Raw genomic sequence first — 24,157 nt, 5'->3', positions numbered from 1 at the left:
AGGACCCCAGCCAGCAGGACAGGAAGGAGAAGAGACAGAGGTGTCCTCCTTACAGAAAGTCACATCCTCAAGAACACAGCCTCAGGTTTAATTCCACCCCTAACCAGGAGTGTCTAGTTGACATAAAGTCATCTAAATATCACCGTTGTTAAAAATCATATTAAAGTCAATGAAAGAAAAACAATTCACATTTACCACACCCACATTGTCCTTAAATGCATTAACCTAAGCGTCTAAAGATGATAATCTAACATTAGACATAACATGATTTCAATACATTCAATTTAATTATTCAGCAGACAAGTACTTGATTAAAAAGTTCAAAGTTGAATTAATTAAACAAAATAATAGAAATGGTCCTCTACTTCCTTCTTCCCAAAGATTTGTGTATAATATCAGTTTCCACAACTTGCAGAATGTTGAAAAGAGACAACAGAACAGAATATTCTAGAATGTGATTCTGAAGCCACATGCACCTGAGTTAGTGTTCAAATTCCAATATCCATCATTTTTCATCTTGTACAGATGAATTAACTTCTCTATGTATCAGATTCATTGCCTACAAAAGGTCATAAAAATAGCACTCTGGGTATTGGGTTGTCATAAAGATAAAAATAGTTAATAAATTTAAAGTGCTTAGAACAGTGTCTGGCATATGAAGTGCCATATAAATATGAATTTTGTTGATTATATCTATAATTATAACTACAAGTTGAAGTTGACTCAGTAACTGGCGGTAATCCAGAATAAGAAGGAAAAACATTGGGAAGTGAGTAAGTATAATTTAGGCACCCTTTCCTTCTCCAAAGAAATTTGAGCATAATTTAAAGAACCAAAGAAGGTATGGGGAAGAGAGGTTATTAGAACTAAGCTATTATTATAATAACATATGTATAAGAACTAATGCAATCTCCCTGCACTTGACATAGAGACTGGGATTTCTGCTGTCAACTATGTACATGTAACCATTATGAAAATTAGTTAGTAGATTACTAAGGTATTTCTCAGGCATCAAAACATTTTACATTTCTATGAATTGATAACCAACTTTAGTTTTACCTAAATTGTTATTATAACGTGTATTTTTCTTTTTTAATTAAAGGATGTTTGTAAAAGTATGAATCTCCAGTCTCTTCCTACTCAAGAAAAAAAATATAGTGATAGATGTTTAGATAGATAGATACATCGATCAATTGATTGATAGATAGATAGATGGTAGAGAGAGATTTTGGATGACATTTTATCTTTGGGATAATGTGAGGGCTCATAAAGTCTTGTCTTCAAAAGAAATATTTTAGCGACTTAAATATATGCAAGTTTATGGAAAATCATGTGATTTATGTTCTTTGTTAACATCTAGTTAGCTAGAACTCTGAGCATCATGATGTCTAACAGAGTGAAACATTGCAGGGACCTATGCTAGCCTCATAAGGGCTGATGTTTGAGTCATTTGGAGCTATTGTGTCAATACATCCTGTTGAGGGTTGGATTCTCTTTTTCTGATCCGCTGCTTTACTAAGTGTGATAAGCTCTTCTAGTGATTGATCTTTCGTGAAACTTTGATAAAATTGAGATGAAGTCTTACATTCCTTATTTTTAAAGGAGCATTCTGGTATTCTTCCTCTAAGACATATTTGCTTCTTCTCTGGGAGTTTATTACATACTGAATATTCAAATGCAAAACAATGTTTCTATTTTTAAAACTGTTGTTCAACTTTTGAATGTATATGAGGGAATTAAAAATATCATGGCTTTGGTCAGATTCCCCCAAGCCGGCAAATTGACATCCTTGCTTTTTCTTTTTTTTTAAATATAGTTAACTTAAAAAAAAATCATAGCATTGTGAATCATAGCACTCTGAATGAGGGGAAGGGGAGTGTGGAGTGGGGACCCAGGGCCCATCTGTGGGAAATTGGACATCCTCTTGCAGAAAGGCTGTGGGGAGGAGATGAGCCAGTCAGGGTGCAGCGTAGCAATGATGACATATACAATTTTCCTCTAGTTCTTGAATGCTTCCTCCCACCCCACTATCATGATACCAATTCTACCTTACTATCTGGCTGGACCATAGGATGTACACTGGCACAGATAGGAACTGGAAATATAGGGAATCCAGGACAGATGAACCCCTCAGGACCAGTGGTGAGAGTGGTGATATCGGGAGGGTGGAGGGACGGTGAGGGATAAAGAAGGTCTACATATAACCAAACTACAAGGTCTACATTTAACCTCCTCCCTGGAGGATAGACAGCAGAGAAATGGAGACATTGGAAGGTGTAAGATATGACAAAATAACCATAATTTATAAATTACCAAGGGTTCAGGGGGGAAAAGGGGGCTGGGGAGGGAGGCAAAAAATGAGGAGCTGATACCAAGGGCTCAAGTAGAAACTAGGTGTTTGAGAATGATTATGGCAACATATGTATGAATGTGCTTGACACAAGTGATGTATGTATGAGCCCCTAATAAAATGTTTTTTTTATGTCACTTTTTACACATTAGAGTGCTTGAAGGCTGAGGGTTATTTGTGTTTCTTGAAGCATAGCAATGCTCAAGGCTTGGCAGACTCTCAATAAAGTTGTGAGAATTGGGAAAGTAGCCAGTTATCATTTTATAAAATATGTAAAGTTTTTAACATCAGCGTACCTCTTGTTGATTTTGATGAAAAGGGTGCTTGCACGCTCTGCTGTTGGCAAAGTGATGAATATAACCCTTTGAAAGCTCTTTGTCAGCGTGCATCAAGGCCTATGACTTCAAACTATGTAACATGTTGTTTAATTTCTTGAGTACTTGTTCCATGTTTGTAGAATGTTGCTCCAAGCAGATGGAGTCCTTTACAAGGCCAATGTCTTCATCATTTACTATGATGTTGTCTATCAATCTATTTGTGAGGATTTGTTTTTTTCCTCATATTCCAGTGATATCCATTGTGAAGGCTGTAGTCTTCCATATTCACTGGCATATTCTGTAAGTCTTCTTGGCTTTTGACAAAAATGCCTGATCTTATGCAACTTCTCAGAATTTTTTCTCAACATACAGATTGAATAAATAAGGTGAAAGGATATAAATGTACTACATGCATTTTTTCAAATTTAAACTTCTCAGGATCTATGTAAATATGACCCCACTAACATTTGAAACCATCAGTTGTCTGTCAGTTTGTTCTACTGTGGTAGCTTGTTGAGATGCTGGGAACTACGTCACTGGCATTCCACAACAAAACAGGATCACCCTACGTGAACAGGTTTAAGCTAAGTTCCCAAGAAGCCACTAAAAAGCATATGCATTGCTTCAAAGCAATGTGGGAGATTGAAGCCTAGGAAAAGGAAACAGAACACTGTCACAGATATTGCCTGAGAATGGGTCCCTAAGTCTGAGGGCACTTGAACTGTGACTGAGGAATTGCTGATTTCTCAGAGTGGAATCAATCAAACATGGTGAAGTGAATCAGGTGAAGCTCGTGGAAGTGGTGCCGTCAGGATCTTTATTTGCGAATGGGGCATGACACAGGCAAGGGGGAAGCGCTGTAAAAATCTGCTAATGATCAAAACTTGGAATGTGTGAAGTATGAATCTATGAAAATTGGAAGTCATCCAAAATGAAATAAAAGCAAGTAGAATCCACAAAAATTGGGTTGATAACATCTGTGCGAAGACATGATACAGAAGCTCAGTATCAGCAGCTCAGACAAGAGCAGGAGCTGAATGTGGAACAGGCCATCAATTCCTTTACGTAATTTCAGCATAGGCTGCAGAAAAACCTTAAAAGTACATGGAACGCTAGAGACCACGGCCTGAGTCTAACTCACCTGAATATCGAGAATATCTCAAGAACAGATTAGCCCAATTGAACACTGATGACAGAATGAAGAAATGAAGACCGTCATTCATGAAGACAGAAAAAGACCAGTAAAAAGACAGGGAAGAAAGAAAATATGAACGTGTGTGTCAGAAGGGACTCTGAAACTCGTTATTAATCATAGAGACGCTTAAAGAAATGGAAAACAGATTAAGTCAAAGAGCTGAACAGACCATCCCAAATGGTAGCTCATGAAGACAAAGCCAAGTATTACAATGAAATGTGTACATCCTAAAATTAGGAGAACATGTTCAGCACTTCAGAACCGGAGAGAACTCAAGACAAAAATCATACCTCCAGTCGCAATCTGAAAAAATTCTATGGACAAAATATTAGATGACTCAGGAAGCATCAAGAGAAGATGGAAAGAAAACACGATACCAAAATAATCACTGTACCAAAAAGAACGACTGGACCTTCCACCATTTCAGGACCATTCTAATGTTTGAACCAGGTGGTGAATGCACAAGGACCAATGGTGCTGAAGTAGGAAGTTCAAACAGCACTGAATGAATTTACCAAAAACAAGGCTCCAGGAACTGATAGAATGCCGATTGAAACATTTCAACAAGCTGATGAAGCACTGACAGCACTCGCTCATCTACGCCACAAAATTTGAAGAGAGCTTCTTGGTCACTGACTGGAAAAAAATCCATATTTATGCCTATTCCAAAGAAAAGTGACCGAACAAAGTGTTTGAACTATAAAACAAAACTATTTATATCACACACAAGTAAGATTTTCCTTAAGATCATCCATAAATGGTTACAGCAGCACATTGATAGGAAGTTGCCAGAAGTTCAAGCTGGACTCAGAAGAGGAAGTGGAACAAGGAATATCATTGCTGATATAAGATGGATCTTGGCTTAAAGCAGAGGATACCAGAAATGTGTTTACTAGTTTTTCATTGACTAGCAGTCAGCTGTGTGGACCATAATAAATTGTGAATAACCTTGAATTGAATGGGTTTTCCAGAACACTTTATTGTGCTTATTCTGAACTTGGACATGGATCACGAGGCAGTTGGGCGAACAGAACAAGGAGTCCTGCTTGGGTTAGAAACAGGAAAGGTGTGTGCTAGTTTTGTATTCTCTCACCATACTTGTTCAATCTATATGTGAGTACATGATCAGAGACACCGGATGATATGAAGAAGAGTGGGACATCTGGATTGGAGGCGTATTAACACCTATGTATGCAAATAATACAACCTCGCTTGATGGAAATGAGGAGGAATGGAAACATTTACTTATGAAGATCACGCTTGGGGCCTTCAGTATGGATTACAGTTCAATGTAAGGAAGACCTGAACCCTCACATTTGGACCAGTAAGTAACATCATATAATACATTGAGGAAAGGTTGAAATTGTCAAGGTTTTCATCTTCTTTGGATCCACAATCCATGCTCATGGATACAGCAGTCAAGAGATCAAGACATATTACATTGGTTTAATCTGCTGAAGAAGGTCTTTTTAGCTCATCGAAGAGCAAGATGTTTCTTTGGGGCTTGAGGAGTGCCTCGTGTTCTCTATTGCATCAAATGGACGTAGAAACTGGGCATTGACTAAACAGACTAATGCAGAGTCAGTTCGTTTGAATTGTGGGGCTAGAGAAGAAGATTGAAAACACCACAGACTGCTAAAAGCCAGATGAATCTGTGTTGGAAGATGTGAGGCCTGAGCAGAACTTCGAGGCAGGGACAGCATGATTTCACCTTATATATTTTGGACAGATTGTCAGTAGAGAATAGTCCCTGGAGAAGGACATCCTGTTTGGTCCAGTGGAGGGAGGGGCTAAAAGGAGGACGGCCTCTGTGTCAATAGTTTCAGTCATAAGACTCTTGTGAGGAGGGCGCAGACTGCGCAGTGTTTCATTCTCTTATGCGTAGGGTTAGTATGGAGAAGACTATAGGGAGCACTTAACAACAACACTGCCACATGAGGTTGAAAGAAATTAATGACACTGTGTTAGGCGAGGTTGTCGAGAGAAACACTCATTATGTCTAAGGAATAACTTTATAAATAATGTCAAGAAGTGATTTTATACCAAGACAGCATCCCAGCCCAGTGTAACTCAAGTCCATGGGTGTGATGCTAGCCAGAGCCCTCTTCAGACTCCAGTATCTGAAGGCTAAAGGTACGGGATGATTAAGTTGGGTTCAGGGAGATGACAGGCCATTGGGTGCAGAGTCTCCTGGATGTAATGCTGGTGGGAATATGGCAGGGGACTGACAGCTCAGCGAATGGTTCCTAGGCTCAGCATCCCACTTGGGGTTGCCCCTCGAGGCAGATACTGGGTCCCAGAAAATAGAGAGGCCTATGGGCCAGAGGTGGGGGATTCTCATTTTCTTTTATCAGGAGGCCCCATCCTCAAAGAGGCATCATCAGAATGTGACCTGATATTTAGGTTAAGTTATATCCACACATTTTCACATATGTGTTTAAGCTGACATAAAATCGGACTGCCAAAGGCACCTAACAACAATACTATTTACTCAAAAAAGAACATGTTTTTAATATATGTTGCATATTTTATCAACCATCAATTCTACGTTGACCACTCCTGAATCCATCCTTACATAGATCATCTTCAACTCAATAGGCTTCTGTCCCTTAGTGGTAAGCTGGTTTTGAGCTAAGAGATAAACTAATTTTTTCAGGTGTCATTATTATTGCTATTTATTCGTACCTTTATTATTGCTATATAATAAAGGTGTCATTATTATTGCTATTTATTAGTATCTTTATAAAGCTGATCTTTATATGTCTTTGAATGATAACATGAGGAAAGCATGTGTGCCAACATTGGATGCAATACATATTATTAACAATAAGCCACATCAAAATAAAAACCATCCTTAACCAAAATTCTTCACAAATTAGGGGCTCTTTGTATTTCCACTTTCAAGCACAAGCTTGTCTCTAATATTTTCAGTAAACTTAAAAGTATGTTTTCAAAAATTATCATTAAGGCGACTGGCTACATCTTACCTTCTCTGGCTAGTTTATTGCCATGAGGCAGAGGTGAGACAGCCCACCACCTTCTTTACCCTATTCTGAGAGCAGCCAGTGCTCGCGTGGCACTCTGCTTCAATGCTGGGGTAGACCGTTCATTGCAACAGCCACACAAAATCATACACGATACTTACAATTAAAGGAGTGTGTTAGAGAGAAGTTAATAATTATCACAAATTACAATAAGTCACCAGTAAGTATGAGGTTCTTAGTCCACAGGACGACCTCTCCTCAGCGAGCAGCCACGTGCCTCAGTGATCTTCATCCGCTCAGCCACGTGGTCCTGCGTGGTCCAGGAAAGCAGCCCTCGGTTGCTTCGCCCCGCAGGCCTGGGGTCCTATAGTCTAGGTCAGATGTGGAGGAGGCATCCTGTAGGCGAGGGGCTGCTCTTGAGTCTCCATGCCACAGTCTCGATTGCATCTGGTCACATCTTGGATGTGCTCTTCCAATGTGCTGAACATTTTCTTTGCTCTCCTGGTAGTTTTTTTGTTTTTATATACTGAAAAGAATGGCGCTAATGAAGGTTTGGTTTGTCTCCCCGCCCCCCGCCCCCGCCCCCAAGGAAAACAGAGGTTGGCATCTTAAGTCATACTCTACTAAAGTAGTTCTAAAGATTCCCCCGAGGCAACAAAGGGTGATATGCTTTACACCCTCCACTACAGTCAGCCTCCAAAATGAGACACAGCCACCGAATTCTAATATATCACATAAAGAATCACGGCTAGAAGGGCCATATTAATGAACTGCAACGGAGCCTTCCTTCCAGGGTTTATTACAATAATTTCACATTTTAGATGCATAGGAATTAATGTTTTGCATATTATTTTCCCTTCCTTTTATTTTATATACCTAATCTTACTCAGTGAGTTGTGCAAATACAAGAGGTCTTCAAAAAGTTCATGGAAACATTACACTGAAAAATAATAGAATTTCCCCCCTGAACTTTTATAAGTCTTATCATAACTCTGATTTCCATATTTTTTTTCTGTATTCCTGATAGGAACCTCATTGAAACAATTCCTATAACATAGCTTCTTAATGATTTTCCCGTGCCAAAATGAAACCTCTGCATACATTTTTAAACCATGCAACAGAACTTATGAACACTTGGACAGTTTCCAGTTTCCTATAATAAGTATTGTCCTACAAACAATAATTTTCTAGAATTGAGTGAGACAATGCTCACGACCCTTTCCTCTTCAGCCTATCGATCATTAAGTTGAGTAATGATAGATAGACACTAGAAAGGTAATGATTGATAGAGAATAGAAAGGTAAGTAAAGAAAGATTCAGAACCATTTCAATAAATGGATAAAACTGACATTTAAAATACAACTTGTGTTTCAACCACCTCAAGCAGTACGGTACAATTGCTACCACAATCAGTTCCAAAACATTCTCTTTTTTCTTGAACTCCTTGATAGCATCTCCCATTTGTCCCCTCGGTCCCCCACCAGGCCCCCTAGGAATCTTTTTTCTCCCAATATTGTTTTCCATTTTTCCCTTAAAATAGCTTTTTGGGGTTTTTTTTTCCATGTCTTACACAATCCAGTATATCCATTCACATACAATTCTGTTCTTCAATCCCATTGAGTGGAGTTATGCAATCATTGAACTATGGGATATTATGAACCGTAAGAGCTCCTGATAAAATATTTAAAAGAATAAAATAAAATATAACGTATAATTGACAGAAATTCAAAGAGAAGACATCTCTTTTTCATTATTCTAAATAATCATCAGTTTATATCTGCACCTTAAAATATGAATACTTTTGACAAGATAATTAAGGAAGAATAACCTAAATTTTATAACTATTTTAAAGTAATATATAATATTGACTTATTTTATGTACCTTGATAATGGATATTGTCTGCATCATAAGACGAACTCTTAAGCAGAAAGTAAGTTTAACTTATCAAAACTCCCTAGATAATGTGCTGGGCATAGTTGATATATTTCAACCTGCTGTCTTTTATTCTAGCTGGATCATAGAAGGTTACATTAATTTACTTTTAAGTCTAATGTGCATTTTAAAATAAGTCAACTTACTAACATGCATTCCCTAAAATGGTGCACTAACTTGATACTTTGCCCTTTATCCATTTTCTCTCTAGCTTAGACAGAACTCTGATTTGACCTAAATTGTATTTTCTTTACTTTTAAACTGAAGTCCAATATTAGCAACTTTCTGACTCACAATTGGAAAATTGTGTCGTCTTAAAGATGGTTGGATATTTTCTTTTAAGTGTAGAAGTTTCTCTGAGAAGTATAATGAATCTGTCAACTTTAAAATATATAGCATTAGTCATTTGTGACTTATGTAAGTGGAAAAGGTTAGAGCCTATTTTAGTTAGGTGTATGAAAAATGTACTCTTACCGTCACATAACTTAAATGGCTAGAGACATGTAGTTCAAACTCTCAAACAACTTTACCTTTGGTCTGAGCTAAACTTCTAAAATCAAATTATGGCCATAGAAAGTTATCATCTAAAAAGAAGATAATTGTCAATTGCTTTCAACTTTTTAAAATGGATAATATGAGTAATATTTTCTGTGGTGCTTATTAAGATAAAAATAATTTTCTGCCTTTAAAATGTGAAGCACATCATTGTTATTTTAAATTTTATTTAATTACTTATATATGATAAGTGTGCTTTACACAATTGATGTGTGTATGGATTGTGATAAGAGTTGTAAGAGCCCCAATCAAGTGCTTTTTTAAAAAAGATTAGTACCATAAGATACCCATATATTTTCACATAGATTACTAATTATTTTGTATTGGTGCCTTTTCTCTGAATATGTACATCTACTCGTATTTTGGCTGACCTGTTAAGTTACTGACATCCTGATAGTTTATCCAAAGATAATTCACTCTGTCTCAGAATAAGAGCATTTCCCCACACAATCAAGATACTATTACTATGCTTAAGAACTGTTACCATCATATTAATTCCCCCAAAATCTCCTTTTTTTCTGATAAAAAGCCCTATGAATAAAAGAAATTTATTTAATCACATTAGAAAACAATTTCTAAGTTGAATTATTAAATTTTGAAATGAAAGTAAAATATATACATAAGATCCTTTAACTTGTTCAGTGCTTTAATTTAGGCCTACACAATTAATTTGTTTATTTAGTATGTATTTATTTAGTATCTCATATAGTTTGTGCTAGTCCTACATAAATGAAAATGACTTAACTTTCATCCTGGACATTTTTTTAAATCATTTTGTGGGGGGCTTATTCAACTCTTATCACAGTGCATACATATATCCCTTGTGTGAAGCACATTTGTACATTTTCAAATTCTTTAGCCTGATGGGACAGATATCTAATCAGAGAAATAGAGTATGGCACAATTCAATTTACAATAAGAACACTGATTGATACATATTTATAGGAGTTTTAAAGGGTGATCAGAAAAATAGTAACTTGTTTTTTAAAGATGCACTGCAGGATGGCAACATGGAGAGAAAACCAGGCAGAAGACAAGCATTGGGAAAGGCTTCCATGTGTGAGAGAGCCTGTTTGGGCGTGTGGGGACTGCAGGGTGTCTGGCCAACTGCTTTGGCTGGTTTTTGGGAAGTCGTGTTCACAGCATTTATAATGAGGTTATGTGAATTTGTTTTCTAATTAAATTATTCATTTCTGCCTTTAATCATATCCTTTGCCAAGCTTTCAAGTCTGCCATGATATTTGAGTGTTTGCATATTTCTGCTCCTTGTGCAGAAGCACATAAATTCAGTCAATAACCCAAAAAATATTGAAATTTGTTTATGTGCTTGAACTTCTTGTTTTTCCCTTATGCTTTTAGTATTGATGTGTCAGAAACTTTACTCCTGGGTAGATCATTCTTGAGCCCATTGCCTAGATTAGCGCCTGAGAGCAAAGTCAGCCTCTTGTGGGCAATCAGAAGCTGACCCAAAGACCACTAAGAATAAATAAAATAAAAACACTTTTGGCACCAGTTTATTGATTGTGAAATTACTTCAAGGTAGTTATAAAAATGTCTGGAGAAAGCAAGAAAGCAAGTGTGGATCTGTCATTATAGTGAGGTGCCTTCAAGTTGACGCTGACTTAGATAACCCCATGCCTCATAAGCAAAAAGACAGAAGGTGCAAGATCAGGGATGTAGAGTAGAGGGAGGTAGGTCATTAGGTGGTCCTTAAAAAATGGCCAAGTATATTGACATGTCAGAAAAAAAAATTCTTCAGGGCAATTTTCCTGGACTTTTTCTCACCAATGTAGTTTTGTTCTTCTTCTTCTTCTTCTTTTTTAACCAATGTAGTTTTCAATTTTCTTAATGAGACTAAGACAAGCATACTGCTGAGAGAACTTACTGATGCAGACATTGTGTTTGAAATAAACCTGTGCAATATGAGCTGAAATCCTGATAGCAATGCTGTTTTACTTACTTGTGTGTGTGTGTGTATTCAGTTTACTCTAGAATTTAGTGGCAATCCTTTGCTAAAGAACTTTAGCTTAACGTTTTTGTTTATTTTGTGAGCATAGCCAATTTATTTCATTTTTAAAAACAAGATGGAAGCAGAATTCTCTTTATAATGACCATTTTAAACAAGAAATCCACTCTGCCTTTCTACCCTTCCAAGTCTGTGGAATTTCTTGTGTGCTGTGCTTCTCAGGTCTCTCAGGCACTTGTTTAATTGGGTGACAAATAGAAGTATATGACAGCCTCAGTAGGAGGATTGAGCTAGTCTGTGCACAGGCGTTAGTTGTCCTACTATCAAAAAGATAACTGACGTCAGACGCTTCGGATATGCTTAAGAATTCTGATATATACCTTACTGCTGAAATGTCAAAAGGCTATAATGAACTCCTATTACTTTTAGCATAAAGCTGTAAGAACAGCTTAATAAATATTTCAGATTAGTAATACTAAATATAGAATATTCAATTGGGTGATGTAATATTTTGGATAAAAATAGTTTAATGGAAATGACACCGTAAGATAAAGAATTAAAAGTGTTATAAATAATAATAAAATCATTTTATCAAACAATAGACACAAAATAAGTCTATTTCTGATATGGCTTCTGCTTGAGTATCTCCATTATGGCACATCATTTTGTATAGAAAGCATGGGCTGGCATTTGAACAGTGACAGATTGTCTCCTGGTGAGCTCTGTGTGCACTGCTGGCTGTGATGGACTGGTGACATCCTTGGTTCTGCTGCTGTCGTCCTCTTCGGTGGTAAAAGGTGCTTTCCCCCTAGCACCACATATTGGCATTTGCACATTTTCAGTGTTCTGTCTAGGCAGCAAAATAGACAATTCAGCAATAAAGATTTTTATATCATGTGGAACATCAGCTCTTAGTTCACTGCTTGTCTGAGACTCCTGATGATTAAGGATTGGGCAGATTGGGGTATTTAGAAATCTACTGTTGAAATAAATTAGGAGTACAGCCCTGGGCTTCTTATGGACGAGGCTCTGTCATGTATCCTTTTGCCCATTAATCTTGGCAAGAGACTGAGCTTGTGGTTTTAGTGGGGCTTCTCTTAGTGAGTGAGAACATTCTGGTATGTTCAGTCTGACTCCTTTCTTATTTATTTCATCAAAAAAAGAGTGGGGGCACATTGAAGTAGAGCAAGAGTTTGGCATTGGTCTAGAAGGAATTAAAGCATTTTGAAAAACAATAAACACACAGGAAGCAGTCCATGCAATTAGGGATCAGCATCTCAAAGAGGTAATCTAGGCTGAAGAAATTTACTGAGGCTTTTTGAAAATCTCATTTTTCTGTTGTTGTTTAAGAAAAACCTCACTCTGTTGTTGGTGGTGAATGGCTGTTATATTGTTTACATTTTTATGTAAAGTTTTGTATTTTTGTTTACTTGGGATTATTGAGTGTTAAAATGGTAATAAAATACTAATCCTTTATGTGATGAACTATCAAGAAACTAATATTTGCATCCTGAAGTTGGTTAGGGAAATATTTCCTATTTTTATTGGTATTTTAAATTTTGATTTCATTTTAGTCACTTCAGTAACCAAAAAAAAAAAAAACACACTGGAATTTTAGGAAGAAGAGTAAAGAAAATGAAACCATGTAATGATTTGCTTCTTTGGTTTGCTTTCATTTCTAAAATGAACCTACTATATACAGCTCTGAATAATGTTTATTTTTTGTCTCAAACAATAAAGAACCTCTGGCACCTGAGTTCCATAAAATTCTGTATTTTTTTTGTTCAAGAAGATGTGGCATTCAAACCTAAACAGTGGCAGTGACAATTGTAGTGGTCACCTAATAACTCTTTACAAAATGCAACGAGTATACATGGCCAGACCAGGTGACAATCTGTTTCTCCTGTTTGTAATTTCCCTGGGACCATGAGGTTTTATTATTTTTTATGATTAAAATGGAAAGTATCAGAAATCTCCAAAACCGTTGTGGCATCATGATAATCTAATCTCCCTTGATTCCTCACTGAATAAAACACATGGTCATCATTTATACAGCAGTATGTGGTGAGGGTACAAATATAGATAATAGAAGAAGTTTCAGTTTCCTAGATGTATGTTCATGTTAGGAACCTAATTAAAGTTGTTTTTGTAAATCATTCCTGTGATTGCCGTGATTTTGATGGCATTTTAAAATATGAATCAAAATAGCAACTGTAGGAGTGAGTTTATATTCTTGGCTTCTCCAGGATAGAGTGTGACACAATTACATCTTATGGTAGCAGTGTTTAAGCACAAACGAGGACTAATTCTAATTGACAGACTTTGTCCAGTTACCTTATTCCATTTAAAACTAAATAGATATTTTAAGAGACAGAAAATTCTGTTTTAGCCCTGCGTATAATTTTGTAGTTTAGCCTCTGCTCTGAAACACAATCTCACAGATTCTCTCTGCAACTTTACATGTGTTCACTGTTCGTGTGTAAATGTTTTATTTTGATGACTGACAATTTTTGAGGTATAAAAAATAGGCCAATCATCACAGTCATATATGGACTTATGGTGAAAGGTAAGTGAAACCGAACTGAAGCATTTGCTCTTCTGTTTAACATGCAACTAAAATGTGTGCATTATTTTGCGTGTGACTCTCCTCAATCCTTAATAGTTTTCCTTGTGGAAATACATGTTGGAACTGCTTTGTTTCTCATTTTATTGCATTTTATAATCCACATTTGTATTGATCTGTTGTGAATTTTTATAGGTATGTTTTTGTTGTTCCTGGATGACTTAAGTTGATTCTATCTCATAAGGACCCCTCACGAAGAGGCCTTTTGCTGCAGTGGTTACACACGATTAGCTGCCAGACTGAACAGTCAGTTTGAAAACTTACCAACCTATTCACAGGAGAAGGAAAAAAAAGGCAATCTGCTTCTGTAAAGATTTACAACATTCTAAAGAATTTTGGAAAATAGTGATGGCTAATATCTACATGCTAATATATATATATATAAGAACTGGCCAATATGAAGCAGTGCCTCTCGGCCCTACAGGGTGACTCTGAGTCAGTATAGAATAGACAGTCATAGGTGTCCTCCCCTGGAACTGCTAGCGGTTTCCAATGGCCAACTCTTCAGTTACAGCCCAGCACGTAATCATTCCCCAAAGAGGGACATGTAAGTGCATGTGTATTATTTAATACAGGGTCCTCCTGGGTGCTCTAGTGGCAGTGTCTACGCATTGAACAGCATTTAGAAACCAAGAGCAGCTTTGCAGGAGTAAATCCTGGTTTTCAGCCTGCATAAACTGTTGATGTCTTAGAAACTTACAGGTGGCAATTCGACCTTGTTGAATATGGGCACTCTGAGTGAGCATTGACTATGTGGTGGTGAGTTGATTCGCTATTACTTAGCATTGTTCTTGAATCACATATTTGTCTTCATTTTCCAAAAGTTAAATCTCCTAAAGTATAACCTCTAAGTAGGTATTCTCTTAAATGGGATCTTTAGATGATTGATTCTAATATATTAAAAGACGTCCTTTACTGAAGTTATGGGTACTTGGATTAGGGGAAATAGTTAATGACATAAAGTCATTTCCATTGATAATTAATCGACAATGATATAGTTAATTTCCATTGAATTTGCATTGATTTCTTTTTATGTTGTTGTATAAAGATTTGAGACTCTTAGAGTATTGATTATACATCATTTACTATTTTTAACTGCCATTAATTGGTTGGAGCATGTTCAAGAGAAAATTGGCAAGGCGAAGTATACTTCATAGCACTATATTGATTGCGTGTAGTTCACTAAATGTTACTATATGTGGAGATACAAGAAAACTTTACATGGATATAATCTCATATATTTCAATCGGTAATATGTTCACTTTCTACATAAAATTTACTAATTTTATAAATTGAGGAAGTATTTGCTAGTGAAGTGTGTTTTCCAGCACAAGATTATTTTTAAAGCTTTTTTTGCAACTAATAATGTTCTTAAATTTTTGCTACTGTAAAATGACATTCAAGAATAATGCAATAAAGTCTAATGATACATTCAAATTGACTTAGACTCATGATATATAGAAAAATAGTGAAATAAGAGGTAGTGAATAACAAAAAAACCCTTAAATTATAAAATTCAATACAGTTGAGAGAAATGAAAACTGTCACAAGGCACTATCATATGAGGGGATAAAAGAAAGTTTGTGGAAAATACTATTATCCTTCATTTCCATTTTGTCACAAACTTTGGAATCTTCTTGTATGTATATGTACACTTGAAAAAAGAACTATAGAACATATTGATAGTGGATATTTATATACCTTATATACTAAATATAGGTTGTGTGTGTGTGTGCTAAATCAATCTTTCTAGAGCTTCATGTTAGTTTGATAGGTATATGGTTGTTGAGTGTGGCTGTCAGTTCTGACTCAAAGCACCCCTAGAGGAAAAAAAAGGAAACACTTCCAGATTCCGGACCATCCTCCCAATTTTTATTGTATTTGAGCCCACTGTTATACCCATGTGCCAATCTGTCTTGTTGGAAGTCTCTCTCTCTCTCTCTCTCTCTCTCTCTCTCTCTCTCTCTTTTAATGCCCCTCTACTTTACAGAGCGCCATGTGCTTTTCAGACACTAGTTTTACAGATAACATTTCCAAAGGTATTGAGAGAAACTCTCCTCATTGTTACATCCAAGCAACACTGCAGCTCTATCTCTTTCAATATTCTTCGCCAACACCATAATTCAAATACATCAATTCTTCTCCAGTCATCCGTATTTAGTATGCATATGACTCGATTAAAAATGATAGGTCTACCAATGTGTAAATTTTAAAAGACCTCCATATCATGTTAATAGAAGAAAGAATTGTGTTTTATGACATAATAGAAACTGATCAACACATGTATTTAGCTTTTTAAAATTCTGGAGTAGAATAAGAATATAAGCATATTCAGACAGTTATATTTCAAAGCATAAATAAATTAACACTTAGAATAAAATCATATTCATTTGGCACTCTATCAAACTTATATTAACCAGCACATTCATAACAATATTTATTGTTCATAAGAATGACCCAAGACACTACACAATTCTAATTGACTTGCACATGAACCCACATCAATTAAGTTGTGCTTTATTATAACTTTTCTTCAAGAGAGACAGCAAAAGTGAATTAGATTGATAGAGCCAAGCAAAGTTTCAAAATATTGTTAACGATAGAGCTTGGGGAAGTCAGTATAATATGCCTGAAATGGGTATTTGATTTATAAGACAAAAGTTCCAGTTTTTTTGTTTCAGTTTTTATTTTTCTTACATGACACCAAGGTAGCTTGATTACCTCCCGGGGCTCCAGTTACATCATCTATATAATTAGGTAGCGAGACTAGATGCCTTCTAATATTCTTGATGGCTCTAAAATTTTATTTATGGTACTGTTGCATTTTTTCCAAGCGTTTCTCAAAAGAGTTACATAAATTAACTAAAGTAATTTTTGTAATGAAGATTTCCAACTAAAAATAAAATATTTACCAATCAATTAAGACCCGCTAGTGACCCAGTGGTTAAGTGCTCACCTTTAATTAAAAATAAGTGAAAAAATAGTGACTTAAATCCATTAGCCGCTTCATGGGAGGAAGATGTGGCAGACTGCCTCTATAAAGATTTACATTTTTGGAAAGCTTATGGGTCAGTATTATTAAGTCCTACAAGGTAATTAAGAGTTGTAATTAACTCAAGTTCACTGAGTATGCATGAACTTGTTTACAATTGTGGAATACCTATAATCTTCTATGTATTATCTATGAATGTGAATAGATTTTACAGTTAAAAAAGTAAAGAGATAATGTAAACAAGTTCCTAAATGTATTTTTTCCATAAAATATAAACAATTTTTGGCAATATAAAGGACATAGATATTAAATGATCTTTTGGCCTTTTATTTCCTAATTATATTTACTGCCTCAAAAATGTTTCTAACTTTGGAAAATACTGTTTCTAATATATCTAAAATTCATTTTAAAATAATATTTCTAACTAGACTTTTATTTCTCCACAGCTTAAGGGTTTGGATTTGAATATTAAAGTTTTAGTTAAATAATCACACATTATTAATGTTTTTTTCAAGCACTTTAAATCTAACAACCAAAAGAAATCTGGAGTAAATTATCATTAGAACATATTGTTATTGTTATGTTGCTAAGTGTCTTTGTTTTTCTTTTTAAAAAAATCATTTTGTTGGGTCTCATACAGCTCTTAGGATATTCCATACATCAATTGCATCAAGCACATTTGTACATAGGTGGCCATCATCATTTTTTTAGACATTTACTTTTTATTTGAGCCCTTGGTATCAGCTCCTCTTTTTACCCTCCTCCCACCCCTCCCACCCTCATGACCACTTGATAAATTATAAATTATTATTATTTTCATATCTTACACCAACCACTATCCCGCTTCTGCATTGATTTCTGCTGTTTGTAGCCCTAGAGGAAGGAGTGTGTGGTTATGCATCGATCCTTGTGACAGCTTTCCCGTTCCTCCTACCCTTCTTAACCTCGCGACTCCCATTTCTGTTCCTGAGGCGTTATCTGACCTCAATTCCGTGTGCCGTGAGCTCTTATGTGTACTGGTGTACATGCTCTGGTCTAGCAGGACTGAATGGCAGGACTGGGGTCACGATAGTGGGGGGTGAGGAAGCCTTAAATAACCAGAGGCATATTGTGTGTTTCATCCGCGCTTTACTGCACCCTGCTTGATGAAACCCTTCCTTGGGACTCTTCTGTCAGGGGCTGTGCTATTGTCTACCAATGAATTTTGGGTCTCTGCTTATATCTCCCCTCTTTCTCAACAATATGTTTTTTCGGTGTGTTTTGGGTCTTCTGGTGCCTGTTACCTGATTCCATCGACAACTCATGATGGCACAGGCCCGTGTGCCCTTGAATCACTTCTAACTCATAGAGAGCACAGTTACAACAGAATCCAATACTACCCAGTCACTTGCCACCTTCACCGTGGTTGGGTCGTAGCCTCTGTGTAAAAGCATTCTTGAGAGGATTCCCCGTTGTTGTTGTTGTTGACTCTACTTCACACAATATGAGTTCCTTCTCCAGGGAGAGGTCCCTGCTGAGAACATGGCCAAGCACTTGAGACAAAGTTCCACCATCTTGGCTTCTAAGAAAGAATTCGGGCGGTATTTCCTCAAATACAGATCTACTAGTTCCTCTGAATCGCTACAGTACATTCAATAGTTTTGTAAACATCATAATTCAAATACATCAATTCATCTCTCATCTTTCTTATTCATGGTGCTGCTCTCACCTGCATATGAGGGGATTGAAAATATCATCCTTTGGGTCAAGTTTATTCCAGTCCTGAAATATGTATGTTTATATAATCTGGTATCTAATTAATTAGATATATGGATTATTATATATCAACAAATATTTTTACTAAACAGAAAGATCCTAAAATCCACAAACTTATGAGGAAAATTGTTAGAACAACATATCTTTTACTCTGCATTTATAACAGATAAATATCAGCTCTCTAGAAACATTTTGAAGATTTTCCAAAACATTGATAATACAATATGAGCAAAATGTGTTTAAGATCTTCTCATTTATAGTTTTATCAAACATTTAAATGTATTGTATACAGTTAAAGGATAGGAAGCTTTTTGTTGATTTTTTTAATTTTGTTTGTGGAATAAGGCCATTTGAAATGGACCCTCAAATAATAGAATTTGTGAGGTCTTGTGGGAAAATCATGCAAAAACTTAAAGAAAATAGTTAGTTACAGGCGTTGCATTTTTCCTGGATGAAAATAATGATAAAAATTGTCAAGGGTTTCAACCATTACATATGGATTTCCCATTCTACAACATTGAATTGGAAAAGTCTTTTCTTAAATGTTGAAATTATTTTTGTAGTGATTTGTGTGACTCATAAATCTTCAGAAAAGAACATTGAACCCTAAAATGAAGCCCCTAGGCTACAAAAGACATACTCTTTTACAAATGAGGTCTATTTTCCACCACCACTGAGTCAAGTCTGTCTCATAGCAATCCGAACCTGGCTTTCTGAGACTTTACATTTTTATAGGGATGCATGATTTCATCTTTTTACTGGAGAGCAATTGGTGGATTTGAATGCATTTTGAGATTATAAATTCAGTGTTTACCTGACAGTGCCAGATGTTTTCTTATATATTCATACTTCTCCCTTGTATATTGCTTTATTTTCCTCTACAGCAGGCAGATGCACTATATTTTTTAACCTGGTTTCTTTCTTGTTGTTATTGATGTCTCTATTCTAAACCACACACCACATGGGTAAATCCACTGCACAAGGTCACTCTCTTTCTCTCTCTCTCTTTTTTTTCACAAACCTTCTTTAAATTATTGAAAACTAAAGATGTTTCATCGAGGACTAAGATATGCTGAATCCAGCCACACTATTTCATTTGTCTTATATGTTTATGAAAGTTGGATGCTGAATAGGACAACCAAAGAAGAATTGATGCATTTGAACTGTGGTGCTGGCAAACAATAGGGAAAGTTCCATGGACTTCTAATAAGACAAACCAAAATCTCTTGGAAGAAGCAGACCAGAGTTCTCCTTAGAAACAAGGATGGAAAGACTCCCTCTCACATTCTTTGCACATGTTGTCAGGAGAGACCAGTTCCTGGAGAAGGGCTTCGTGCTTGGTAAAGTGGAGAGGCAGTGACAAAGGATAATGTCCTAGAGGAGATGGATTGACATAGTGACTGCAGTAGTGGGTCAAACATGCCAATTGTGAGGCTCGTGTAGAACTGGGTGGTGTTTCGTGCTCTTGTACGTATGAGGAGGAACCAACTGGACAGAAGTTAATAAGAACAACATGTCAGTGAGCTGCTTGTTTTGGGTACCATCACTTAAAATTTAGTCACTATGCGGAACATTGCTACTATGCTGCGTTTTATCTTCTCATAAATGTAATCTCAAGCAAAATTTGTTTAGAGTCTCATTCAAAGGCAAGTTTGAACTGAGATGATCTAAAATTCAGTTACTTCATCTCTGTCTAAAGATAAAAACATCATCGCATCTCTGGGATCAGAAAAAGTATTATGGTCTTATAACCTTGATTATGAGGTTGGGTGTGGAAAGTTTTAAAAACAATACTACTAAATGGATCATTGTGCATTTACATTTTAATAGTGGACTGATTAGTGACATTTTACATTTTTTGAGATAATAATTGTGGGCTGGATATTAAGGTGTCTTTTTAGTCTTAAACATGACTCTGTTTTTATCCTGGCTGAAATGAAAACCATTGTAGGGATAAAAATCAATGGGGTTACATGATCTAAATTGTATTTTGTAAAGATCATTGTGTTTGCCGTGAAGAGAATATTAAAAAAAACATAAATATAACAGATAGACTGCTGTGACTTTAAATATTCTGTTTTCATTGTTAATCACCCACAAGAAAAATGTCCAACCTTAGCCTCCTTATCCCCTGCTATTATGTACCCCAGACACTCAAGGAGAGGGAACAAAATATCACTTTAATATGAAATAATACAACTAAGTGGCTATCCTTGTGTATTGCACACATATGTGTATAGAAAAAAGCAAAATGGAGCAGGTAGAAGTCATCGAGAGATACTTTGTTTGGGTCTTTGTTCAGGAGATTACCTTGAGGACAGGTAACATACATTAATCAAAGAGGAAAAAATGAAGCTTTTTAAATCAAGTGAATCAGGTGTAAAGATAACCAGGTGGGGAGCAGGAGGGAGGGACATGAGGAGCTGATTCCGGGAGGCCAAGCGGAAAATGAGAGTTTTGAGAATGATGAGGGCAACAAATGTATAAGTGTGCTTTACACAATTGATGCATGTGTGGGTTGTGATGAGTTGTATGAGCCCCAATAAAAAGATTTTTTTAAAAGATAACCAGAGGCATAGAATCAAACATGTGTAACTACCTAGTGAAATAACCTGCCTGCTGGGAAGAAGCAAAATAACTTTTTTTAAAAATCAGACTTTGATGCCACTGTAAAGAAGTAGAATTTGTGGATGTCTAAGAAGCGAAAAAAAAAAATTTCAGCCAGAGGAGCCTGGAAAATAAATAACTCTGTTACCTTGACGAAAGTAAACAAAAACTTTGTCTATCAGTCCCGCCTTGCTCCATACCTTAAGGAGCATGTCCTTGCTCTATCTGAGGTAGAAGCTGTGACTTTCTCTGAGTAACACTTTGACCAAAGAAGGTTTCCGTTATTTTCCCTGAAGATTTTCCCTTGGCTGGTAGGAAGAGAATGAGATGGAAAACACAAAGAGCACAGGGCTCTTCCCTGTGCTACAGTATGCATGGCTGATGTTTCTCAGCTCTCAGGGTTCCATGATGTTCACTGCCAAATGTTTATTAGTGTATGAAAACTACATTGATTCGAGTGCATTTACATAATAAAATTTATATTTTGTTCCTCAGGTAACTGAAACACGGACTGGCCCTCTTGGCTGCAGTAATTATGACAACCTAGATTCTGTCAGTTCTGTTCTGGTTCAGAGTCCCGAGAATAAGATTCAATTGCAAGGTATGTTGATAAAATTTCATTACCTTACATTTATCCAATCATGGTTAATTTTTTAAGATTTTAAAGGTATATAAATAATCAGAATGTACATTGCTGGGTTGTGATAATTCCTATAAAAGATCATGTCCTAGTTTTTACGTTTTAAAATATTATAGATGACCTACAAAAATGAAAATTTACTCTTCTGTAAATGATATAGGTTGATAAAAATATTTCAATAATACTTAACTTAAATATAGTAGCCATTGTTTCAATCAGCAGTTGTGCCATGGGTCTGCCTGAGCGTTGCTTTTTGTTTAATAGGTTTTTGTAAAATTAGTGATCATATTAATGGAAATTGCAATATGAACTGATGACACAATTAGAAAATATGATAACCAAGGCTTTATATACCTTCTGATAAGTAGAAAAAACTTGGGAATATTTTAACAAAACTTATATTCTTATTATTAAACTTGAAAATTATAGTAGTAGTTTGATTATAGAGAAATTTTGAGTAGTTCTTGCCCAGTCTATATTTTTAAACAATATAAGTTAGTTTCATTTAGATTATTTTTTTCTATAGACAAATAAAAATTTAAAAATATTCTATTTGATCTTAACTTTTAAATTTGGAACAATGTTTACATTGGGTTACTTTGATGTATCCTAAATATTCCATGACTGTCATGTACTTTGAATGATATAAAAGTATGAATGAATTACTTTATAGAGTTAAACACTTCAAAGAGTATTCAATGCATCAACAATAAATTTGCCATTACTCAAAGAGATTTCTACAATTTAAGTGGAAATTTGGTCTACCAAAATGTCTTGCCATTTTCTGGTTTATTCTTTTTTATATGCATGCATCACCTATACATCAGAACATTAACTTTGATTAAAAAGAAAAAATATTGTGCACACATTTGGATTTCAATTGTTCTATTATCAAAATTCACTTATTTGAAGATTTCCTAATGGTCACTGTGTGGGAAGAATTATTTTAAGTTTTCAGGCTGATATTAAAAGAACAAAAATTCTTGGAAGAAACCACTCTCACATTGTAGAGGAACAGCAAGGAGAATAAGAGTATCGGGAAGGGGCTGCAGTATTGCTGACTGGTGGTGGGCGGGAGGCTAAAAGGGAGAAGATGCCTTGCAGTCAGATCAAAAAAGAGTGTTTGGAAACTGATTGTGGTAGCAGTTGTACAACACTGCTTGATGTGATTGAACTATGGAATGGTATAATATAGGTATTGACTCCAAATTAATAATACATTTGAAAAATAAATGAAAACACACTCCTTTACATAATTATCATTTCTAGTTGTATAATTTACACTTCTCTAAATTTTGACTAATTCAGAAGCTTGCACCTTTATCTCACCCTTTTCCTACTTTCTACGTATGGACTTTCAATTGTCGATTGCAATTTTATTTTTATCTGAAGAAAAGCATTGTTTTTTACAATGAATTTTAAGATCTTCAACTTTTGTATCGACTCTTCCTTCACTCTTATCTACACATACAGTTCAGCCATCATCTCGAAGCATCTTGGCTCTTCACCTGTTATAATATTTGTGTTATGTTGCATTTTCTAGAGAAACAAAACCTAGTACACACATATGTCTGCAAGAAAGAACTTCATATAAAGAAATAGACACATCCAGGAAGTGTCCCAGCCCAGTCCAAATCAAGTCTCAGTGCCCCATCCAGACTCACACCACTGTCCACCAATGAAGCCACATAGTGGAGCCGAAACCGGGTGATCACAGGCAAATAGGTGCAGAGATGCAAGCATCTTAGGTCTAAGAGCCCATGACAGTGCACCAACTCCCAGGGACAGCGGGCCACCTGGTCAACCTCCAGATGCAGAATGCAAACAAGCAGGAAGTCAAAAAGGTACAGGAGAAAGAAAAGTTCTCTAAGCAACTTTCACAAAAAAAGTCACAGTCTCCTGGAGGTATAATCAGGCTGTGTCCTGAATGAGAGATTCGAGCTCACCTTTACACTGCTGCGTCAAGTTGACATAAGATCTACCTTCCTAGCAATTCTTTATTTTTTGAAACTATGCAAACTATTCACCGATTCTGAATAAATATCACCATAACACATTACCTTGGAAGCATTAAGAAGTTGAGGTCGACATATGTGGTAGTGATATTGTAAGATAACTGGTCCACACAAGATATTGTCTTTTACAGTTAGGTAGCTAGAGAATTGATTCGTTGCTTAGTTGGTTGACAGGAAGATAGACAGATGCATGTATGCATACATATAAGCATATAGGAATTATTT

At 35.9% G+C, this 24,157-nt stretch overlaps 1 protein-coding gene across 2 annotated transcripts in view; it reads left to right on the top strand.

The window, feature by feature from the left end:
• BRINP3 (BMP/retinoic acid inducible neural specific 3) overlaps window positions 1–24,157 on the top strand; it is a 493,055-nt gene that overhangs the window by 271,363 nt on the left and 197,535 nt on the right. For both annotated transcript variants that reach the window (XM_075540509.1, XM_075540510.1), the window contains one exon: window positions 21,773–21,878. In XM_075540509.1, coding sequence (XP_075396624.1) covers window positions 21,773–21,878 — 106 coding nt within the window. The remainder of the gene's footprint in view (window positions 1–21,772; window positions 21,879–24,157) is intronic.

This window comes from Tenrec ecaudatus, chromosome 1 (genome assembly GCF_050624435.1).
Source record: "Tenrec ecaudatus isolate mTenEca1 chromosome 1, mTenEca1.hap1, whole genome shotgun sequence".
NCBI classification, from domain to species: Eukaryota; Metazoa; Chordata; class Mammalia; order Afrosoricida; family Tenrecidae; genus Tenrec; species Tenrec ecaudatus.
Note: the sequence above shows the minus strand (reverse complement) of the source record. Positions and strands in the feature narration are given on the sequence as shown.